General features: G+C 40.2%; 1 protein-coding gene across 6 annotated transcripts in view; it reads right to left on the bottom strand.

Annotated features, from left to right (window-relative positions):
* The window catches only part of SCML2 (Scm polycomb group protein like 2), a 78,368-nt gene that overhangs the window by 47,199 nt on the left and 9,733 nt on the right, over positions 1–21,436 (bottom strand). For 4 of the 6 annotated variants that reach the window (XM_072852675.1, XM_072852666.1, XM_072852683.1 and 1 more), the window contains exons 2-3: positions 11,968–12,075; positions 5,832–5,900 (exon numbers count right to left, since the gene is read on the bottom strand). In XM_072852675.1, coding sequence (XP_072708776.1) covers positions 5,832–5,900; positions 11,968–11,989 — 91 coding nt within the window. In that variant the 5' untranslated portion in view covers positions 11,990–12,075. The remainder of the gene's footprint in view (positions 1–5,831; positions 5,901–11,967; positions 12,076–21,436) is intronic. The other 2 variants (XM_072852691.1, XM_072852711.1) reach the window with 1 other exon arrangement.

Raw genomic sequence — 21,436 nt, 5'->3', positions numbered from 1 at the left:
TATAAAGAGCAAGAGAAAAACTAAAATGGCACAACTACTGTTTTTGTTCCTAAATTATCTAAGTGAGCTCTTCTGCTTATTTTTCTTGTTTGGGCAGCTGGCATCTTTCTGATGTTCCTGAAGAGCAAATCACCCAGGAACCCCAAAACGATGCAGTGATGCCACCCAGCGGCTCAGCAACGGCCATTCACATGGCCTATAGCAAAATCCCTTGGCAATGATGGAGACACTGCACTGGGTTTACCAGTAATCCTTCCAAAAACACAACTGGGCACAGTTAAACACATCTCTGCAATTTTCAGGAGAGAGGAGAAGCAAAGAAACAATCAGAAAATGACAGCATTTTCCAGCACTCACACACTGCTGCTCTGAAGGATGCGTGGTGGCTCCAACCCAAAGTTTGCCTGCATTAGCACAGCATTTAGTTGAAAATATATAGTGCCTCAAGCAGAACAGAACCACCCCCTTGGCCTGCTGAGATCCTCTTTTTTTGGCTTAACAGACTCAAAAGTGTACAAGTGATTTGTCCTTGGCACTGCAGAGGCCATGTGGTTGTTAGCTATGTAACAAGTCAGTAAAATCTCAAAAGCTTTTAATTTGGTGGTCTGGACTGTATGTAGGCTGGTAACAAAGACATTTCCATACAACATCTTGGAAGTCCGCCTGTTTTGGAATGAAAGTTTTATTCACACATTTATACAGTTACATCAGATTTGTATTACTCACAAAAGGCAGGGTACATTAACTTAAGCATATGTTAGATATTTGTATTTCAGGAAGGCATGCTCAGGAAATGGCTCTTCAGAGCTTTCTCCAGAAAGTAGCCTCCAGATCTGTCGCTCTTTTCATTGACAGGCCAAGGAGGCTGCAAAAATTAAATATGATGAACTGCTAGCAAAGTTTCATCTTACAAAAATTCTTCTTTGAGTCTAATAATAAAGTTGCCACTTCAGGTTGACTTCTGATTTAAAAAAAAAAAAGTTGTTGTTTTTTTAATCAGAGTTTACCTTAGTAAACTTTAAAGTACCCAATTCAATAAAATTAAATCTAGCAAAAAGAAAATGTTAGCTATGTCCCAGCTGTCTCAAATCTAATATGATGTAAAAGCTGTAATCATGAATCAGAGCCTCACTGTGTTAAGGACCATATAAATGCAGATACTTCAGAGACAGCACCAGGAGAAACCCCCGTTCACCTCCTCCAAAAAAATTACCTCTATATACCAGCATTTCCCAAATGATCTCAATTGTTATAACAGGACTGTAAATTTGGTGAGATGATCCAAAAGTACAGAGGGAAACAAACAGGTTTTTTTTTCCAGGGAATATTTACTAGAAAGACATATAAGGTAACATAAGCAGCCAGCTGCAGATAAAGGCAAGAGGAAAACAACGTTGCCTGGCTCTTTGCTTTAAATCCTGGCTATCAAAACCTCTTTCATCAAGCAGAAATGACCTGAAGTTTAAATTAGAACCTCTCCACCTGTGAAGATACATTGTATTAAAGCCAAGCTCTCAGAGATGGTGCTAATTATCATTTAATTACTACAGTCATAGAAATAGGAGATGAATGTATGTTTGCAACATGTAATATGCATGTCTAGGAAGATAATCACATTGCAAAAAATCTCTAGACAAAAAAGCTTCTCTGTATTCTCAGTGTGCACAGTTAAAGAAGCAGTTGTTTTATATATATTTCTAATTCTAAAGCCCCTGAAAACATGCAACTTCTGAGAAGTAGAAATCCTTAAGAAAATTAGCTTGCACGAAATGATTTAACATGCATTTCTCTTCCCACTCAAACCTGCAGGCTGAATTAAACAGCTTAAGAAAAACCCATTATGCAACAAGCACAACTTTATAACCCACCAGCAAAGTGAAAACTAGAGAGAGAAAGGAATTTTTACACTGAAGAACAAACCAGCACATACTGGAAGCGGGGGGGGGGGGGCAGAACAACACCAGAAGTTAACTAGAAACTTTTGTAAAAAAAATTAAACCATTTGTAACCAACACAGGAGTGAGACTAAAACAGTGATCCAAGATAATCAGCACGGGCAAACAGCCTGACTAATTTAAAAATGGAGGAAATAAGTTTATGCCATAGTTGCTTGCATTACTGGCAGTGACCCATGGGTCAACGACCCTTGATGTTCTCTGCAATGCTGTATCAATACCCTATCACTTCATGTCAAACCTGCCAATCAGAAAGTAACTCAAGCTAAAAGGGACCCCAGGAGGTCTCTAGTTCAGCCTCCTGCTCCTCCAGGGTTCCATCACCCTCAATGTGAAGTTTTTTTCCTTCCATCAAGTAGGAATTTCTCGTGCTCCAGCCAGTATTCATTGCTTCTCACCCTCCACTGCACCTCTGAGAGGAGCGTGGCTCTACAGCCACCTGTCAGGTAACTGAAGACAGCAAGACAGTTTCCCATAAGCTTTCTCTTCCTTCTGCTGAAGAAACCATTTTTCTGGTTTCAGTACCAGCTTTCTGCTTACATCTTGCATTCCAGCTCCTTGTTTTTTTAGTGGACTGCCAGCCAGCTTGCTCCAGTATAGCAGCGTCTTCCTTCTACTGGGGAGCTCAAAACTGAACACAGTACTCCAGACACCATCTCACAAATACCAAAAAGAAGCAAATCCCTTCTCTCGGCCTGCTGCCTACAGTTTTGCTGATAGGCCTCGCTATGCAGTTGATGTCTTTCACCACAAGAGCACACTGCTGGCCTACGCTCAGCTTGCTGCCTGCCAGGGCTCCAGGGTCTTTCCTGCAAAATGGCTTTCCAGGCAGCCAGCTTCCGCCTGGGCTGCTGCAGTGCTCCAGCCTGCCCAGGTGCGGGAGGGTCTCTCCATTTGCCTTCGAACCTTACGGGTTCCTGTCAGCCCGTTTCTCTAGCATGGGGAGGTCTGTCTGAAGAGCAGCCCTGCCTTCCAGCCTACCAGCTACTCCTCCCAGTTAGATGTTGCCCACAAACTAGCTGACAGCGTGTTCTGTCCAGTCGTCCCCATCTGTCAGGACATAAAATAGCATCAGCCCTAGTATTGACCCCTGAGAAATGCCACTAGCTACAAGCTGCCAGGTGGACTTTGTACTGCTGATCAAAAACCTTTGTGTCTGGCAGTCCAGTCAACTTTCCATCCACCTATCCAAACCACATCTCACTAGTTTGGCTGAAAGGACACTACAGAAACCATACAGAAAGCCTTGCTGAAGTCGAGACAAACAACATCCACTGCTCTCCCCTCATTTACAGAATCAGTTATCACAAAAGGCAATCAGTCACACACAGTTCACACCTGGCAAATCCATCTCACCTGTTCCTAACTGCATCTTTGCCCTTTATGTGGTTGGAAATGGCTTCCAGGAGGATTTTCTCCTCAGTCTTCCTGAAGTCTTCCTGAATCAGTCTTCCTGAAGACTGAGGTCAGGCAGGCCAGTCTGTAATTCCCAGGTGCTCTCTTCTTGTCCTTCTTGACACTGGGCACACTCGCTATGACCTCTCCAAAATGAGAGAAGCCTCACAGTGACATCAGTCATCTACCTTAGCACCCCTGGAGGCATCCCATCTGCTCCCATGAATATGTGAATACCTAGTTTGTTGAAGTGCTCCCTGTCTTCTTCTACTGTACATAAAGCTTCAGTTTAGTTTAAGCCAAAATTTTACAACATTTAAATTGAAGATTAAAACTATGATTTAAGTGTCACTTGTATATAGGTAGAGTTTAAGGTTCTGGTTTATTTAGGCTAGTTTAATACAGTATCACCATAGTCTAAACTGTTTAAGCAGACGGAGCAAACCGTCTTCTCACCTCATCCCTAGGTTCCCTTGGCATGCATCTGAAACTTTTGACACAGGGATGTACCTTTTCTAGTCTTCATCCCAGCACCTCTCTTTGTCAAAGATGAGGTTTCTTTTTAATTTTGGTTTACATGCTCCTGCAAAAATAGTAGTTTAAGTGTAAGGTATTTCATGTCCTGCTTTATACCTTGGACCTCCTTCCATACGTTGTGATCATTCAATTAGAATTTTTCTCCTCCTCCTGTCCTTCCCTACCTACTTTAGTCTATTTTTTCACCTGCTCCTCTCACACCTCTCTATCTCCCCTCCTCTTCAACTTTTCCTATCACACATCCCCCTGAAAACTCTGGAGATTTCCTGGATGTTAGCCTAAAGCATTGTAAAGCATCTTTCTTCATCCAGCACCAAGAGGCTCTTTCTTCTTCCTTGCTGCCAACAAGCAACAACACAGGATAAAAACTATCATCTCATCTATAGAAAATCAGAGATCTTGCATTTTCTTGAGCAAGGCACTCCTCTCTAGGTGTTTGACAGAGCTGAGTCTAGATTTCATGAGTAAATTCAGTGCTCAGACACTAGATTAACAGCATAGTCCCGAGTGGAAGAACACAGATGACAGAACAAGGCTTGCCTGCTTAGCACTGCTTCTCCACAAAGCTTTTTCAACACCTTGCTCTCTACTGCAGAAGGAGGCAGGGATGTTTTCCAGTGACTCATGAAATATGGTTATCTTATCCACACAGGAGAAGCACTTTGCTGGTGGGGGATGTCTTACAGGGCTCCGTCTGTCGTGTCAGACAACTTTATTTTAAAAATACAGACATGTTATCTGAGTCCAGTTTGACTGGAGCTCCTGCAGAAGAGGGAAAACAGAAGAGGGAAAACAGAATACTGCAGAAGAGGGAAAACAAACACAAATACACTTCCTCTCCTGTCTCAAAGTAACAGGGAAGAATAACAAAGATGACCGCTAGGATCCCAAGAAATGGAATAATTAAGTCTGGCAAATGTAACAGCAGAAAGCTGTACTATGGCTGGTGGTAACAGGGTATCATATCTTGTATGCAAAGTCATCACCTCAACTACTCAGCTACCGTGTTAGTATCTCAGCACGTTCACTCAGTGACTACGCTACTTGTAAGGACCTCCTCCGCTGGTACCCAAGAAAAGCTCTGAACCAGACTATTAGGAGTCAGAGGGCACAGAAATGTAAGCAGAGTGAGAGTTTAAGTAACCCAGTGATATTTTATTGAGAATTAACTAAAGACTCCTGAAGAGATTTTCTACTTTAGTCAACAGTACTCATGACATTTCTTACTGCCCCAATTCAAGCAACCAACATGAACATATGAAGCATATATAAGGATGTTGCTGCCCTCTCACTGTACCTCACAAAGGCCAAATTGCCAGCAAACCCATGTATATGCTGCCCTATGGCACCTGTTCAGGATAGTAGAGGCTGTCCACTAGATAGCAGAGGATTGATAAGAAGCTGGATCATTTCTGGCAAGTGTGTAGTTTCCTCAGTTTATTATAAACACAAAAATGATTTGAAAACAGATTAAGTTTAAAGTAAAATTAGAATCCCAGGCAACTTAATACCATTAGCAATGCTAAAAACTCAGGCTATTAAACTGAAAAGCCCATCTTTAGCACCAGCAAACACGTTAAGGAAAGAGAAGATAACTGGGGCAGAAAAGGTATGAAACTGGGAAATACATGATTAGAAGAATAGACAAATCAGTAAATGATCTAAAAAAATTAATGTTTACACAGCGTCTTTGATTATATATACAAAGAGTACTTGTCTTAGCTAGTGAAACTATCAGGCTTAAGTCAAGCAGTTTCAACCATCATTTTCTATACCAAAACATACTTTCCCAACAGAGTTAGACAAAAGCAATGGTACATTTTTAATTACCCACCACTAATAGCCAAAGAGATTGCAAAAAAGCCTCAGGAGATAGTACAATCCAAATACACACTTTTTCTTTTAGGGTACCTTAGCTAATAACCTGACAGCTGCAATACCTACCACTTTTTAAAGACGGGTTGTTTGCCTGCTGATTCTTTCCATCTTTCTCTTTTTTAATAGTCTTTGAATCTAAAAGACAAGATTCCATTACATAATAAATGTAATATTCACATCATAACGATGTCCAGCATAACACAGAATGCTTTCAAATAATACAGAATGTCTTGTTCCAAAGACTGACTTTCTTTTATTCATTTCAGTGCATAATCAAAAAGGTATTTGTACTATAAATTTAATCGCTACACTATTTTTCTTTCAAAATATATCGAGAAGCACAGCATGAAAAAGCAGAGCTTTTCACTACTTTTATTATATTATCAGAATAAATCTAGTTGCAGAAAATGTAGTGTTAGCTCCACAAAGAGCAACTCTGCCCTAATTTTTAACAACTTTACTCAACCTACACACAATTTGAGATCCTCAAGATCACCGGATATCTTTTTAAATCTTGTCTAGACCACTATGAACTGAGAAACAAGAAAAAAAAAGTCACCCTAAAAGCATATTTCTGAGTTAAAGATTCCATTCCATATCCGAATTCTTTAATACTCAAATACAAGCAGCTATCTCAGTGTACATTTCAGTTATTCAAAAAAATAATTCAGAAGAATCTACCTTCTCCACCATTCATCTCCACACACATACAGAAAGGAGTTTGTCATATTTCATTTTTGCCAGATTTAAGCACATATGAGACACACAGAGGAGGACTGGGAGGCTAGAATGGAGAAGACAGAGGGAGCCAGTTCCACCTGCTCCTTTTAGTCTTTAAAATATGTTGGTTTGGTGACTTGCTTTTGACACTAGTGGACTGAAATTCAAGCACAATTCAAATATGACACTGAGCTGGCAAATGAAATGCAAGTACATTTCCAGATTTAAAAAGGTTACCAAGCTCTGCATGGCTGAGTAACTCTCTTGGTTTGCAAATGCCTCAGCACCAGGAACGGGGCCACTCCTCCGGGAAGGTGCCTCAGCTCACGCCTTTGGCCATCCTAGTTAGCCTGAACAGGTGAAGGGATGGTTCACTTGTACCAAAAGATTGTATTGGTAGCTGATTACTGTATCTGCTTGCACTTCAGTCTTTAGCTATTGATTGGCTTGCATTTGAAATAAAAACACTCCTAACCTAGAATAAGAGGCATTTGGTGATCAGAAACACTTGAGATACAATGAGTTGTTCTGCAGCAAAGATTAAGCCCTAATAGTGTTTCTCTCCTATGCTTTCTGTAAGTAAGGCTTTTCTTGAAACAGTACCGACGAGCAATGTGTGATGTTCATTTCTGCCCCACTTCTTTCATTATTGAGGAACTGCCACGTACAGCAAGAGCTGAATCATGACAATCTTCTGTCATCAATCCCAAAATCCCCCATCGGTCAGTGAGGAGGGGATAAGTCATTCATCTGGCTCTGCACGGGGTAGGATGTGGTGTTCCTTCGGCCAGGGCATAGCACAGGCCAGGGACCCCTCAGGGGCAGCCAAGCAGGGCCTCACCAGCCAGGGCCACCCCGCCACCCTGGCCAGGAGCAACCAGGGGAGCAGCCCCAGCCCCAGGCACTCCCGTGGGACTGGGGCTGAGGCCCGGCCGGGACATGCACCCACGGGTGGGCCCGGCCCAACAGGGCCCATGGCCGTGCAGGGCAGGGCTGTGGGGAGCTGGAGACCGGCCCTGCTGCGGCATCACTGGGGCAGGGGCTGACGGCCTGGGGGGCTGACATGGGGTCCTGGGCCATGGGCAGGGCACGGAGAGGCCCTAGGTGAGGTTAGGCATGGCCACTGAAGCCTAGCAGCGCACTCAGGGCCGAAATACCTTCCAAGAATAACCCAGACTCCACAGTCCCAGAAAACATACTTACAGCTACGTACCTGCTCAAAATATGCTGCAAAAGTATCACCTGTTTCTCCTAAAGCAGATATGGGGAGTACCCCAGTTCCTTTAAAAAGGAAAGAAAATTCTATGTTTACTCCTTTACTTAGTCTTCTCTCTTGACTCACACGCTCATTCTTTTGGAAAAAGTTTGCTTTGAAACATTTTCTACATAACTGAAAGCACTTGACAGGTTCCCAAAGAAAAATGCTTATGGAGGTCAACTTCAGAGGGACCTGCTGAAACGCTTCTGGATGGTGCCCACAGAGCTCTAACCCCCATACTTCCTCAGGAGTAGGGCTTTAACCCACACAAGTGGACACCCTACGTCCTGACAACAAGTACCAGTGGGAACCTGAGAAGGGACAGTGGTAAAACTAATCCAGTAACAATGACGAGGCACAAGGATAACATTCACCTTCTCCCACCTACAGATCAAAGTATATTCCATCCAGCCTCTTTGGCACTGAACTGAATCCAGCTAGTCTCCTACTAGGCGGTGGCAATCACTAGCAGAGCCTTTTGTCATGTTCTACAAGCTCAGTTAGTCAGGCTTTCCCAAAAACAGCCATGGAACTGTCGCAGACAGGCTGACAGCTTACAGAGTAGATAACTTCCCAATCTGTTTATTTCCGAAGAGGAAATCCAAGAGAGTCCCACATAAGAGACTTACTGAAGAAAAGAACTAATAACTGCTTCCTGCAAACACCCAAAGCTTGAAAGAACAAAGTCATGGAAGAGTATCTACCCAACAGTGCCAGATTTCAAACAAGATGACAGCCTTTCATGATAAGAGACATCAAGAACAGGTGAAAGAATGTGAAAAAACACAGTCTGGACACCAGATGAGTTCTAGCTGACAACCACCACCCAAATTACTTATTTCCTGTACCAGTTAGGTTTACTGCCTATCTCACAAATACCACAGCAAATATGAATGCTGAAATGGAGCACTCTCGGCGACACATTTTTCTTATCATCAGCCATTAGACAACTATGAGAACAAGAAGAGATGAAGACATTCATGAGAATAAATGGATTCCTCGACAGCAGTTTAAATACCTGTTTCATCTGAGGTGGAGGCATCTTCATTCATAATAAACCCAAAGCACCGTCACCATCACTTGGTTTTGATGGCAAGAAATCTATTCTTTAAAACACCCAAGTAAAACTCACCCAGCACACGCAGAAGCATCCAAAAAATGTCTGAATAAAACAAAGATTGTTTTCAAAGGCTCCCTTGCTTTTATGCATTCCAGCCCTCAATGTTGGGAAGACCGCTACAAAGCTGGAGTGTTTTGTCTAAGCAGATGAAAAGCTACTAGCAATAAGAATTACTGTCCTATTTTCACACGGGATACCCTGTATCTACTACCACCTCAGAAGAGTTTCCCCCAGTCTATACTTCACAGTTGCTATGATGCTTTGGTCTGGTGTGCCTCTTCCAACATCAGTAGTCAAGGTGGATAAGACCTTATGGTTTATTTTTAAAAACAACATTAAAGAAAATAAGATTTAAATCCAATTTTATAAACATGAAATACATGCATGGTTTGGTTGTTTTTTTTTCATGTGCACCAATCTACATTTGAGATTTTGATAACCTAAATTCTAGTAATTTTAGTTTCCAATGATCACTGAAAACAAAACTAAGACATAGAAGACTTATGTCAAATCACTGGGCTGAGGAAGATGACTCCCTCAGCATATGACCCTCAGTTTGGTCAAACTTTGAGGACAAACCACAAAAATGAGGTTATAAAAGAGGGAAATACTTCTGCAGGTACAAAGAGTATTTTCTTTTCATCTCCTTCACCTAGCCACGTTCAATGACTAACTCCCTCAAAGCTGAAAAGTGGACTTGAAAATGGGAACTTTACTTTTATGTTAGAGACAGAAGGGACTTCTTAGTTCTAGAGTAATGAAGCTCACGGTGACAGAAAAAAACCCAAGTCAGTTGAATTCATTATCTGTGTTCCTCTCTTCATAAAGTCCATTTTTAAAGAGACAAGTTTGAGTTTACTTCCATTGTAAAACACAGTATGCCTTAGATCATTTTGTCAAAACATGAATGAAAATGAAATGCTGCTACTGTGGACTTGACCACATGCTACTCAGCTCTTTTAAAAAAAAGCAAAGAATGGGATATCATTTTCAAAGAAAGTGTTAAAAATATAGTAATATATATAAGTATATAGAGAGCTTATATATTCACTGTGTAAACATATATACACATTTAGCCTATAACACATGTAGGCTAAATACTTATTTTCAAAACCCTGTGCAAGACTGTTTTCTTCTACGTAGCAAGATTAGAATACAGCATGTACTAGAATTACAAAAGCAGCATATCTGATTGTTCGCCAACTAACAGTGTTTCTACAGCACATTTCATAAACTAAAGCAGTAGATAGAAAACAAGATTAGAGTAGATTATTTAACATAGTGCTTTCTGCTTACCAATTCAAAACTCCATGTGTTTACATTACTCCCACCTATCTGTAACCACAGAATTCTTCTGCTGATAAGATTACTCAACAGAAGACAGGCAAGAGCAACCACATCTATCATGCAAGAAATTAAAGACAAGGAAGAAACCAGACAAAGCTATCTTGACTGGCTTTTGAATATGACCAAAAAAAATTACGATCAGAAAAGGCACCTTTAGAATATAAGGTCTGGTAAAGATAATCCTGGTGACCAATGTATAGTTCCTCTTATAAACTCCCAAGATGAACTCCAGCTTCTTGTCTGAGATGCTTTAAAAATCCACAACACTTTTTTCTGGGAAGAGTTGACCTTTCAGCAAACAAGATGATTGCTTCGTCTGCATGCTGGGCAAGCATCACCTCTGTCAACAGTATTAGTTTTTACCCCAGCATGGTGTGCTACATGAGGAGGCACAATGTATCATCTTCCAAGACTTGCTATTTGCTTGCTGTCCAATGTGGGGAAAAAGCAATTCGCAGTCATGCTTTTTGGATTTCTGCAGCTATTTCTTAGCCACCTTAAAGTCTCAAAACTCTGTCAGGTGTTCAAAACATGGCAGGAGACCACTTTTCTCAAAGAAATCCCTCGTCTCTTCCTGATGGATGTGAAATACCTTCAGGTGACAGAAACATTTGCTCTTCCCATGCCACGCAGTTACTTGGCTTCAGATGAAGTTTACTAGGACAAGGCCAAGACTTACCATTGCTCAGGAAGGGGCCTTCTTCACTCGCTACCACACAGGGTTGTGAGCACTTTTTAGCTACCCTTCACCAAGCCTCAGTGCACACAGTTGAGGATATCAAGACAGAGTGAGTATGAAATGTCTCCTTTCCCTTCTTTTTGTGCTTCCCTAGTGGGATTCTTATCTCATCTGCCCAGAACAGGGTGTCTCTTTTAGTATATTTAGGCAACAGCCATGCAGAAAACCTACAAGAGAAGGGGACAGACTTCCTCCATAAACTCTTGGTGCAACAATTAAATGGATGACTCCTGCCATTACAGAAAATCTACTACAGCAAAAGACAATTATTTACCAAGGGAGCCACAAGCACATAAAGCAGCTTGGGCTGAAGGTGGAAAGCTCAACACAAGTACAAAAGTGTTAGCAGCATTTTATGGGGGAAGACTACCCATCTGAAAGCTTTGAAAAGCACCAGCAACCTGGTTTCAGACAGTGGGTCTTTCTCTCTTTACATTCTCTTTGTTTCACCAACCCAAACACCCTTGTTACATTTTAAGTCTCACTCTTTATTTTAGCACTTAACTGACAATTAACTTCTGCAGACGTGACACAGCAGAAAGCACACCTTCATAGTACACTGTGCATTTGTGGATGAATTCCTTAAAAAATGTTCATTTTATCTTCAAGAGCTTGTGGAAGACAGCTGCTAATGCCATTCATTGTGGTAAAATCTGATTCCTTGTACTACTTTGTTATCCACCTGCTAAATTACGTGCAGTTACAGAATAAAGCCCTACATTTTATTTAATATCACACTTAGACACATTCTTCAATTTTAGAGCAGTATAATGGCTTCAAGGCTGTCATAGGACAAAATTGCTTGAACTCATATAGAACAAGAGGATAAGCCAAATTTAGCATACTTACTCTAAAAAAATGTGAAGTTTGAACTTACCTGTGTTCAATACATACTGTAACCTCTCCTCTTTAATCTAACAGTATAGTAATTGTCAAGTAATAACCCACCACCTTCGAAAAGAAAATTTAACAGGTTCCCTATTTTCTTTCCTCTTGGATAAAAGCTACCAGGCCTTACCTTTAGCTGCTGTTCTCCCCATGGTAACACTTCTGTGATCTTCCCTCTCACAATAAAAAGGCTGAAGTTGAAAGACCAGTTAATTCTTCCTTTCAGCACAACAGTTTCCTGTGGAGAAGTAATACAACAAGTTAGGGGGGAGGTTGTTGTTGGGGTTTGAGTTTTCTTTTTTTTGGAAAGGAGGATTTTTTTTTTTGTATTGGTGTATAATTATCTTGCTGGTTTAAAGTTACAAACATTTAACAAGCTATTTGTAGAACAACAGCATGTAAACAATGGCTGTATCAAAGTAGCATGGGTACACAAGAACCCAAACTTTTACTCCATTGTTTTAGACAGTTCATTGTATAATGATTTGCATTTTCTATGGATTTCTAATACAAAGATAGATATAAAAAATGCTTTATTCCTTTCCCCCCCAACAAATATTACTGAAAAATGGAAGAAATACTTTTATGTATAACCCACTTGCCATGCCTCACTTGCACAGAGTTTAAAAATCCACAATTTAAACACCTTTGGGTAAAACACACTATCTTTCACAACTATAGTGGAAGAGGGAACAAAACACAGATGTAAGTAACCTACACAAAGGCCCAAGTGCTCACTGATACCCCTTGTCCACTACTGCTCGTAACAGAGCAGAGAGAACCTGTTAGGGGAACGCTAACTGCAGATAAAAGCAGCAAGCCATATTCTTGTAGGGTTTAGAAACTAGAAGGGCCAAATTAGTTAAACCGTTGTAACACAGCAAAAACAATCTTTATTTTGTGTGTGTGTTACTGTGATTTTCTACTCCAGCATCCAGTTTTTGGAACTTTGACTGTGTTCAATTCAAGTCAAACTCATTTGAAGCTCTTTAGCCTCAAAGCAACAAAGCCAGCAAGTTTATTATCCTTTTCCATTCACTGTTCAAGTAATAATGGGTAAAAATACATTCACATTTCTGAATTATCATCTTTGACCATTTCCTTTCAAGGAATTCCCATGAGGTTAAAGTTGACATCATCAAAAGTCTGAGATTTTATTTTTTAAATTTAAATATGAGCACACTTTTTCCAAGATTAATTTTGCCAAAGGTAACATTTTTAGAAACTACACCTTTCCAGTATTACATAAAAGGAATAATAGTTAAAAAGCAAGGTATCTACTTGGAATTTCTTGAATCTTATACTTGCATGCTAAAAAAAAAAATAATTACACATATATATCGCATATAACAAGAGAGGTGTCATACAGCTAAGTATTTTCCAGAAACTGTGACATTTCAGTGAAATTTCTAGGAACTTGCACACTATGGTGATGGACTGCATGATGAAAACTTTATACCGTGCAATCCCATGGCTAAAACTAATTAAATATGGTTTTAAAAATGCCACTGACTGAAGAATTCATTCAGTGTGTGTGTGCCATGTGTGAACATGCTGGACAGTTATTACAAAAAAAACTATCAAGATTGAGACTTGAAAGCAGTTATAAATAAAACTGACTACTAACATAAAATAAGCAGGTTTTGCTACACAATAGCATTCATAGCATAAGTGATCATCAGGATTAAGAACAGAAATCTTTCTAAGCCATCAAATAAATTTGAAATACTTGCTACTTTCGTAGACTCCACCAAAAATTCAAAGCTTTTCCGCTGCGAGTAATAAATCGTGAAAGGTGATGCAGAGTCAAAGTAACTGTTTTTACAGATTACTTTAAAACAGTGCATGGTTTTTATCTTTTTGTTCCAAGTACCAGATTGCACTTGGTGCAGTAATAAAGATTCCAACCCCGCAGTGATAGTCATCAAGTTTAGCACAACCGGAGCGTCTGTCAGAACATAAAAAGGATTCCAGCTTTTCATTAGCTTGTGTTGTACCAGATAGGCTATTTTACAGCATGCCCACTAGCCTGTTAAAAATATAAGACAACTGAAAGTTCTGAAAGGGCTGTTTGAAATGGGGCAAACACAACTGCAGAAATACAATATATTACTATTTTGAAGAGGTGCTACTTAAAACCCAGTTACACCTACAGTATTCAATTTAAGAGTCGCTATTAAATTAGGTTGTAGATAGTGCTGTTTGTCACAGAAAACATTCAAGAACAGTATTTCTGAGCCTCTAACAACCGCTACATACTGCTGGATTATAGCAAAATGAAAACCAGTTACCTCCAAAACAGAGCGGGGTTAGTCTGAAATAAAGGGTAACTTCTTTTGCAGGGGCAGACCTAGGAAAGAGCTTTCCATCGCCTTGCGTAATTAAGCGACAAACTGTAAGCAAGGCAGTTATGTCCTTTGCTAACCAAGAAAAAGTCCTCTTACGTTGCACTCGCCATCACCAGCCTGGCTCAACCCACAGCACACCCGCCACAGAAGAGACGGAAACTGCCAGCAAATACAGGGGAGAAACCTCCAGTTTTGACAAAATTACATAGAAAGGACAGAGCTCAAGGCATTCTATGTGCACCTCAGCAAGCAAGCCGAGCCAGTGATACAGAAAGCCGGGGTTAAGAAATTCATCTAGCAGCTTCTAGAAATGAAGGGGAAAAATTAAACAAAACAAGGTCAGGAATATACAAGCAAACAAAGAAATGCAGTGGCAAGGCTGAAGCGTAATGGCTTTAGGATGCACAAAGTGGCAAAATGAAAACCAAAGTTACAAAAACTAAGCTAAGAATAGTGATTGTCAGTCACAGACACAAAACACCCAAAACCCACCAATTTAGGGAATGTGGAAGTACAGAATCCATATCATACACCAAGGAGAAACTGTTTGCTGTAAATTAAGGGAATTAAAAAAAAAAAAAAAAAGAGAAAAAATCCATGAACCTAGGATAACACTGGATCCATCATCAAAATATCTCCAATTTGAAGAGCTGTGGAGGATCTCCACACTCACAAACTGTATTATTTACATCACTTACACCTCAATTCATCCTGTAAACTGAGTTTTATTATTTTGCTGATTAGGTTCCCTTACATCAGTTACTTTTTTAAAAATCAGATGGAAAGCATTCATCTGCCTTTAATTCCTTACTGAAGTTTTTATTGTTAATCCCCAAATCACTTCTACTAGCCACCTCCCACTGCGTGAGCCCTTTGTCAGAAAGCAGTATATTAGTAGACAAGCCTAAGCCTTCGCGCTCTCTGCATTGCTACTACATAATATAGGGCATCAGAAAACAGGATGGAAAACATTCTTCCTGTCTAACTTTGCTCTTCTCATTTTGAAAGAATTACTCAAAGGACATGTATTGCTGTATTTCAAAGAAGCTAATATTCTACAGAAAACGTCAATATCATTCTCTGTTTTGCCTGCTATGCATCTCCATTATCCTTCTCACTGTAAGCCAGGCACTCAAGCAAGCTGAATGTCCTGAAAAAATCCTGCATACTTAGGGCTTCCCAGTGCAAGTTTATCTTGACAGCATGTAAAAATATAGAATATACATAAAATACCTATAAAAATAGGCAGCACAGAATTATGGTGATAAATATAACATTTAAAAGAAGTCTAAGCAACCAGTAGATTGTGGGCTTAGTACCCACCAAAAAGATTAAGGTTTTTGTGTCAATGACTCTGCATCTCAGGCTCAGAGGTAAGGCAGAGACACCAATTTTAGAGCCAGTTAACGTTTTGACCCCAACATTGATACAAATGCAGTAACTCAGACCTATCGCTGCCGTCCTCAGGGGAGGAAGGGACAGTCACCAATGGGCAGCCTCTGCTGGCTAAGGACTGAGGCTATTCTTTTATACAGGTACACAGCGCAGAAGAGGAATCTCACAAAACTTCTGTTTTGAAGCATCAATTAAGTTATTCTTAATTTTAGCTTGAAATACAGGCAGATTTTTTCAGGCGCAATCTGAACAAGGAGCTATACTTGCCCCTCTCTTTCTTCATTCTTTTTCTTCTACAAATGCTCCCAGATCAAATTTCCATATGCGAGGGGGGAAAAGAATTACGCATAGTTTGAACAGCAAAACCCGTTACAGACAGAGAATAGGCGCAACATAAGCAAAGAAATATTCCCCCCTAACTCTTTCATATGTACAAGTCCTACGTTTGCCTTCACCACCAACGTTCATGTGCTGCTAGCTTTAGTAACATAAGAGCCACAAGTTACAACTGCTGGCTGGTATCTCCACGCTCCCATCCCTGTTACCACTCCTCTCCTCCTTCTTCCCATTTGTTATGGCCAACACTGCAGAGGGCCTTTCAAGAAAAGGACCTGCACAGCCTCCTCCATGGACCGACACACAGTGCAGCAGCCACGGTTCCCACTCCAGCTTCCACACACCGGTAAAATGTACTTACAGGCACCAGTCGCTTCCCAAACAAGTGTTTGAAAAACACTTCCCAAACAAGACTTTTTTTGAAAGTGAACTGCATTCCTTCAAAGTTATGCTTCATGAATCTGGAATACCTTTTCTTAAACCTAATCATCCATTCATCTGTTATCTCTTAAATAAAAACCCTACTTCATACCATTTTCACAAGTCTTTAAGGGGCTGAAAAGAGGCAAATAAAGAGAGTAAGACTTAAAAGGAGTATTTCTATAACATGCAATACTTCCGAATTTCCAGTACTTGAAAATTTACTTTCCAGCAAGTTACTCAGTGTGTATACTCATTTAGTATACTTCAAGACACAACAGCATACACTTCCTTATTTCTGTAATAGAGATAATCAGTTTACACCTTTTAGAGCATACTGTGGCATCATTATAGAAAAGAAAGACCTCAAAGGCTAAAAGGAAAAAAAAAAAACCACAAACCACAACTTACACTTGCACAAATGTATCAAAAGATTATAAAATGTAACACAAGCTTTATAGTTGTAAAATCAGTATTATTTAGCCATTACACATATATGATTTTAAAACAAAACCTAAAGATCAGGTCTTTCATTTATGTACACAAATACATAATCAGTCAGTGTTCTGATAAGAAATTTGATCCAAGTTGTAATCTCTTTTAGTTCACATTCTTTGGGGGGGGGGGGGGGGGGAAGAGTGAGATTCTTTCAATGAAAGGAAATTAAACTTCCATGTTTTCATACGGCAGCACTTCTAATGAGCTTATATATCTGAATACCTTCTATTCTAGTTGATAAAAAAAGAGCTAGGAGAGATAGGCTTTTGTCAAATTTATGGGCTTTCAAAAGAGCAAATATTAGCTAGCCATACGTATTATTACAACAACTAAGTTTGAATATTTCTTAAGCTGTTAAAGGAAGAGAGCGGGTACTTAGTGCTTTACAAATATCATTTTGTAATATCATTTGCCTTAACATCAAGAAGAAATTTTCTGCACTTGCAAAATTCCTCAGAAAGTCACCAACAGTGCACTGCTCACTATTTATTAAGTGATTAGCATAAACAAACTTTTAAGCTGTCAGCAGTAAAATACTGCCTGTAAATGTTCTGCCCTCTCTCCAGGTAAGTTTATGATCTGCTTTAGAATATGAGCAACTGTAATTACAGTAAGTCATACATTTCAAGACTACAAAAATCTCTCTAAACTCTCAAACCATACTAAGTGTATTATTCAGTACAGGGCAAGGCATTGTGTATTTTAAAGAGCAACATTAACAAGGTTCAGACCAAAGATTTGTCAAAAAAATTCCTGAAACAAGAAAATAAACACTTATAAATGAGAACAGCAGAAAAGTAAGGTCTCCAAATTAAACAGCATAGCTCGTATCAATGGACAACAGAAACAATTTATGTCATGTAGAGTCAACATTTACTCATTTGACAGTAATTTTTAAAATTAAAGTTTAGAGCTGCTCTATGGCTACCAGTGGAAAATAAAAATAGCTTCTCTCTTCTTCCCCCCACCCCAGCCTGCTTTAAAAGTCAGAAGATGTGGGGTTGTAAAAACCTGAAAAAGGAAATGGTATGTGTGAAGTCAGCAGTTCAGCAAAGTGGCTGACTGGCCATTAACAGCTTCAAATATTCTTAAAATGCCAGTCTTCCCACATGAAAGGGTATTTTAATATTATATTCAAATAAATAAAAAATACAGCTCACAGCGCTTACATTTCTATCTAAAGTAAAACCGCCCATTTTAGTAGTTTACTAGCACATAATCTACGTAGTGCAAGAGCTCGACAAATTGTTTAAACATTTTGGTGAATTCAACTCACTGAAACCTCTCTGCTGTTTTCCACTTCCCCCTTCGAGCCTGGAGTACTCTTCCTGAAAACATTGATCATCATTATTCAACCTGGCTTTGTTCAAATGCCTAACTCAAATTTCTTTCATAAAGCAAACTAATTACATTATGCACCAAAAAAACCTCAATTTTGTATGATTAGAACTGGCTAAGAGCTACATACCTGCATGAAATTCTCTCTACACCAGATACATCTCCTCTGCCTTCAGCTCAGCCTCCCTTGACACAAGAGAGCTCTCGAACTATTTGTTCTGTGAGGCACCGAGCATACTTTTAGCACAGTGTAAATACAGCAGGTAAGGGAGAAAAGAAATTGCTGTTGCAAACATAGTAAGAGATGCCCAGATGCTAGAGATCCCTATAGAGCTTTTCTGCGCTTGTCTTTGGCAGACAACAAGCAATACCACAGCTTTAAAAGCAGCAGTCAGAGAGAGTATGTGTACATAAGTGGACAAGGGGGAGAAAAGACAAGCAGAGGAGGGATGGTGGAAAAGGGATTTTACAAGCTCTTAGGCAACTTTGGCTTCCTCCCATCTACATTGCCTCCAAACTTGAAAAGGACTGTGGAAGCTCGGTTTAGATATGATCTAACAGAGTGCAATCCATGTACCGCATAGCCAGCAAATCCATCCCTGTGGTCCAGATTTTTATTCATGCAACAGAGTATCCAGAGAAACACAAGCACCTTTAGTCTGATGCAGAAATCTGTGAAAGTCAAATAGAGTGCACAATTTTTTTTTCTTCCATTGAGGGCATGGAGAACAGTCTTGGGACATTTCTGCATAGGATCAGTCTGCTGCCAGCACCCCAGGTGGAGTTAGCTTGTTTCAGAGCAACGCACTTGCCTCCCCTTGCTTGTACTCAATGCCAGCAGCAACACACTTCTGCTCCCATCCTCTTCCCGTGCTTAAAGTATCTGTTTCACTCTCCCCACTTGAGAATCCAAACAACATAATGCTGGCTGGGACTCCCTGCCACTGTATATTAACAAAGACAGAACTTGCCTCACTGCATCTATCTGTTGCTGCAAGACACCACAATGTTCCCTGGCTTATGTAAGGGGACAACTACATTGGTCCCACATACCAGTGTCTAATCAGTGCACAAAACCAAACCAACCAGAACTAAATAAACCATTAAGCAATGTCCTGATAGCTCCCCCTTCCAGAGGATGTTTCTGAAGGGAGAAAACCCCAGAGAGCTGCTTGCGGTCTCCAGGCACACCCACATCCCTACACTGGGCTCACCTGTGCTGCTGGTACTGATGGCTCTGCTGTTTCCCCAACTTGTTATTTCTCTAACTAAAAAGGAAAATCCTTCTTTAAGCCACTTCCACAAAGGAGGGAGATCATCCTCCACGCAGATGCCACCAAAAATATCTGTCCATCTGTTTGGACAAGCATTCATAGGGACCATTCAGTGCTGCTAAACATTTCGGCAGCTAACAAAGTACTAACAGGTCAGAAAAGACAAGACAACAACTAAGTGCTGGGAGAACTAGACAGCTGCAAATGTTCAGCTGTAGTATTTGCCACACTCTTCAAAAATGGAAGAAGGTGAAAAGTCCAAAGCATCAGGAACATCCACAGCAAGTCCACATCTCTCTTCCCCACTTCCCAGGACAACTTTCCAATTATAAAAAAACCAAGTGAAACAGGGTGTTACAGGGCGTTACAGGGCAACCTCCTCCACCTCTTCCTCAGTACAGCTGCACAGCCGTCACTGGTTGTGTGCAGCTCCAGGACAGAGGGAGAGCATCTCCCTTTCTGCAGATCACCTTTCTGGAGGTAATCCCCGCTCCCTCCTCTATCCAGCGCCTACACCATTAAGCATGGGAGAATATTCAGACAAGGACCTGGGTAGCATTTTCCTACAACAAGCTGGAAAAAAATTACACGCCACATACAAAGTTTTACAGCTAACTATAACACTGTTTATTTCGTGATTAAAACCAGTACGTATCTTCTGACCTTCCCAGAAAACTGCTGTCTGCCTCTTTATAGCACTCCAGTGCAGGGTACACATACAAGAGATTTGGTATGAGAAGTGCCATCAAACATGCTACAGCCCTTTTAATCTCTGAGCCCCTGACAGACAATAGTGGCAAAAAGGAGTTCCACCAAATTTAGCAGCTCTGATACCCTTTCACATTCCTCCACGTACAAGACTCACTTTTACAAACTGTGCTTTTTAAATGGGCTTTTAAAAGTGCCCCAAGAATTGCACTCCTTCCACTGAACCTTCCTGCGTTAATCTCTGATAGATTCCATACCATACATAAATAATGGTACATGCTTCGTTTTAGGTATGCACCTCATTAAAGTGGTGCTACCCTCTTGTAGGTTTTATAAACTTCAGATGCTCCCTGAACTAATGTATGCTAGAGATGATGAAAGGTTCATCCTTGTCTTTGCCCTACACTAAAAGGGATATCGTATTACCTTGAGAAGACAACAGACTTAGATTTCCATCAAAGAAGTTCATCCCTTTCATGAAAAGACTGAATTCCCTTGGTATCTTAAATAGAATTTGACCTGATTTGTGAAGCTGAAGGCCTAGAACCAAATAATTTAACCAGGACATCTACCTTTAATGCAATGTCTTGCTTGGTTTTAGATGACAACATACAAATGGGGAGCTGCACAGAAAATACACCATTTATGGGTAAAAAATATCAGTTCAAAACACTGTTCATACTTAAGCTGCATATAACATTATTCTAACAAATCTGAAAAAGAAAAAGTACTTCAGGATTAGTTTGGACATAAGATATCTGGACAGCATCTTCCCTGTGGAGCAGAATGGCTATCCCCCTGCTAAAACAAATGGAAGAACACTAAAATTCTGTTAAACTTTTTAGTATTTCAGAAAGACTTTGATATTAGGCTCTGCAAGTAATTCTGAAAGGCATGAAGAGAGCACATAGAACAACCACAATAAGCACACACTTAGTATTGCACCAATTTGGTTCCAAAACGATCAAACACTACCCATAAAGCAGGTGCCTTTGTTACAGTCCAGAACTATGAATCAGTCATGGACCTACACCACTGAAATGAGACACATGTAACTTAACCAGTGTAAAAGAAGTGTATACTTCTTCAATTCATTTAGATCCAAAACAAGAAAATACTGGATTTTTTGGTCCTATTCCAAAGACATAGAAACTAAAGCTGTTACTTTTAGTGACAGGGATCTCGGGAGGAGAGTTGCTAAGGGCAGGAGATAGTATATCCCCTCTACTACAAATGGTCTAGTTGTATGTACCTGTGCCCAGTATCCACTGTGACAAGAGAA

This window comes from Ciconia boyciana, chromosome 1 (assembly GCF_034638445.1).
Source record: "Ciconia boyciana chromosome 1, ASM3463844v1, whole genome shotgun sequence".
NCBI classification, from domain to species: Eukaryota; Metazoa; Chordata; class Aves; order Ciconiiformes; family Ciconiidae; genus Ciconia; species Ciconia boyciana.
The sequence above is the reverse complement of the archived record's forward strand: the minus strand, read 5'-3'. Positions and strand labels throughout refer to the sequence as shown.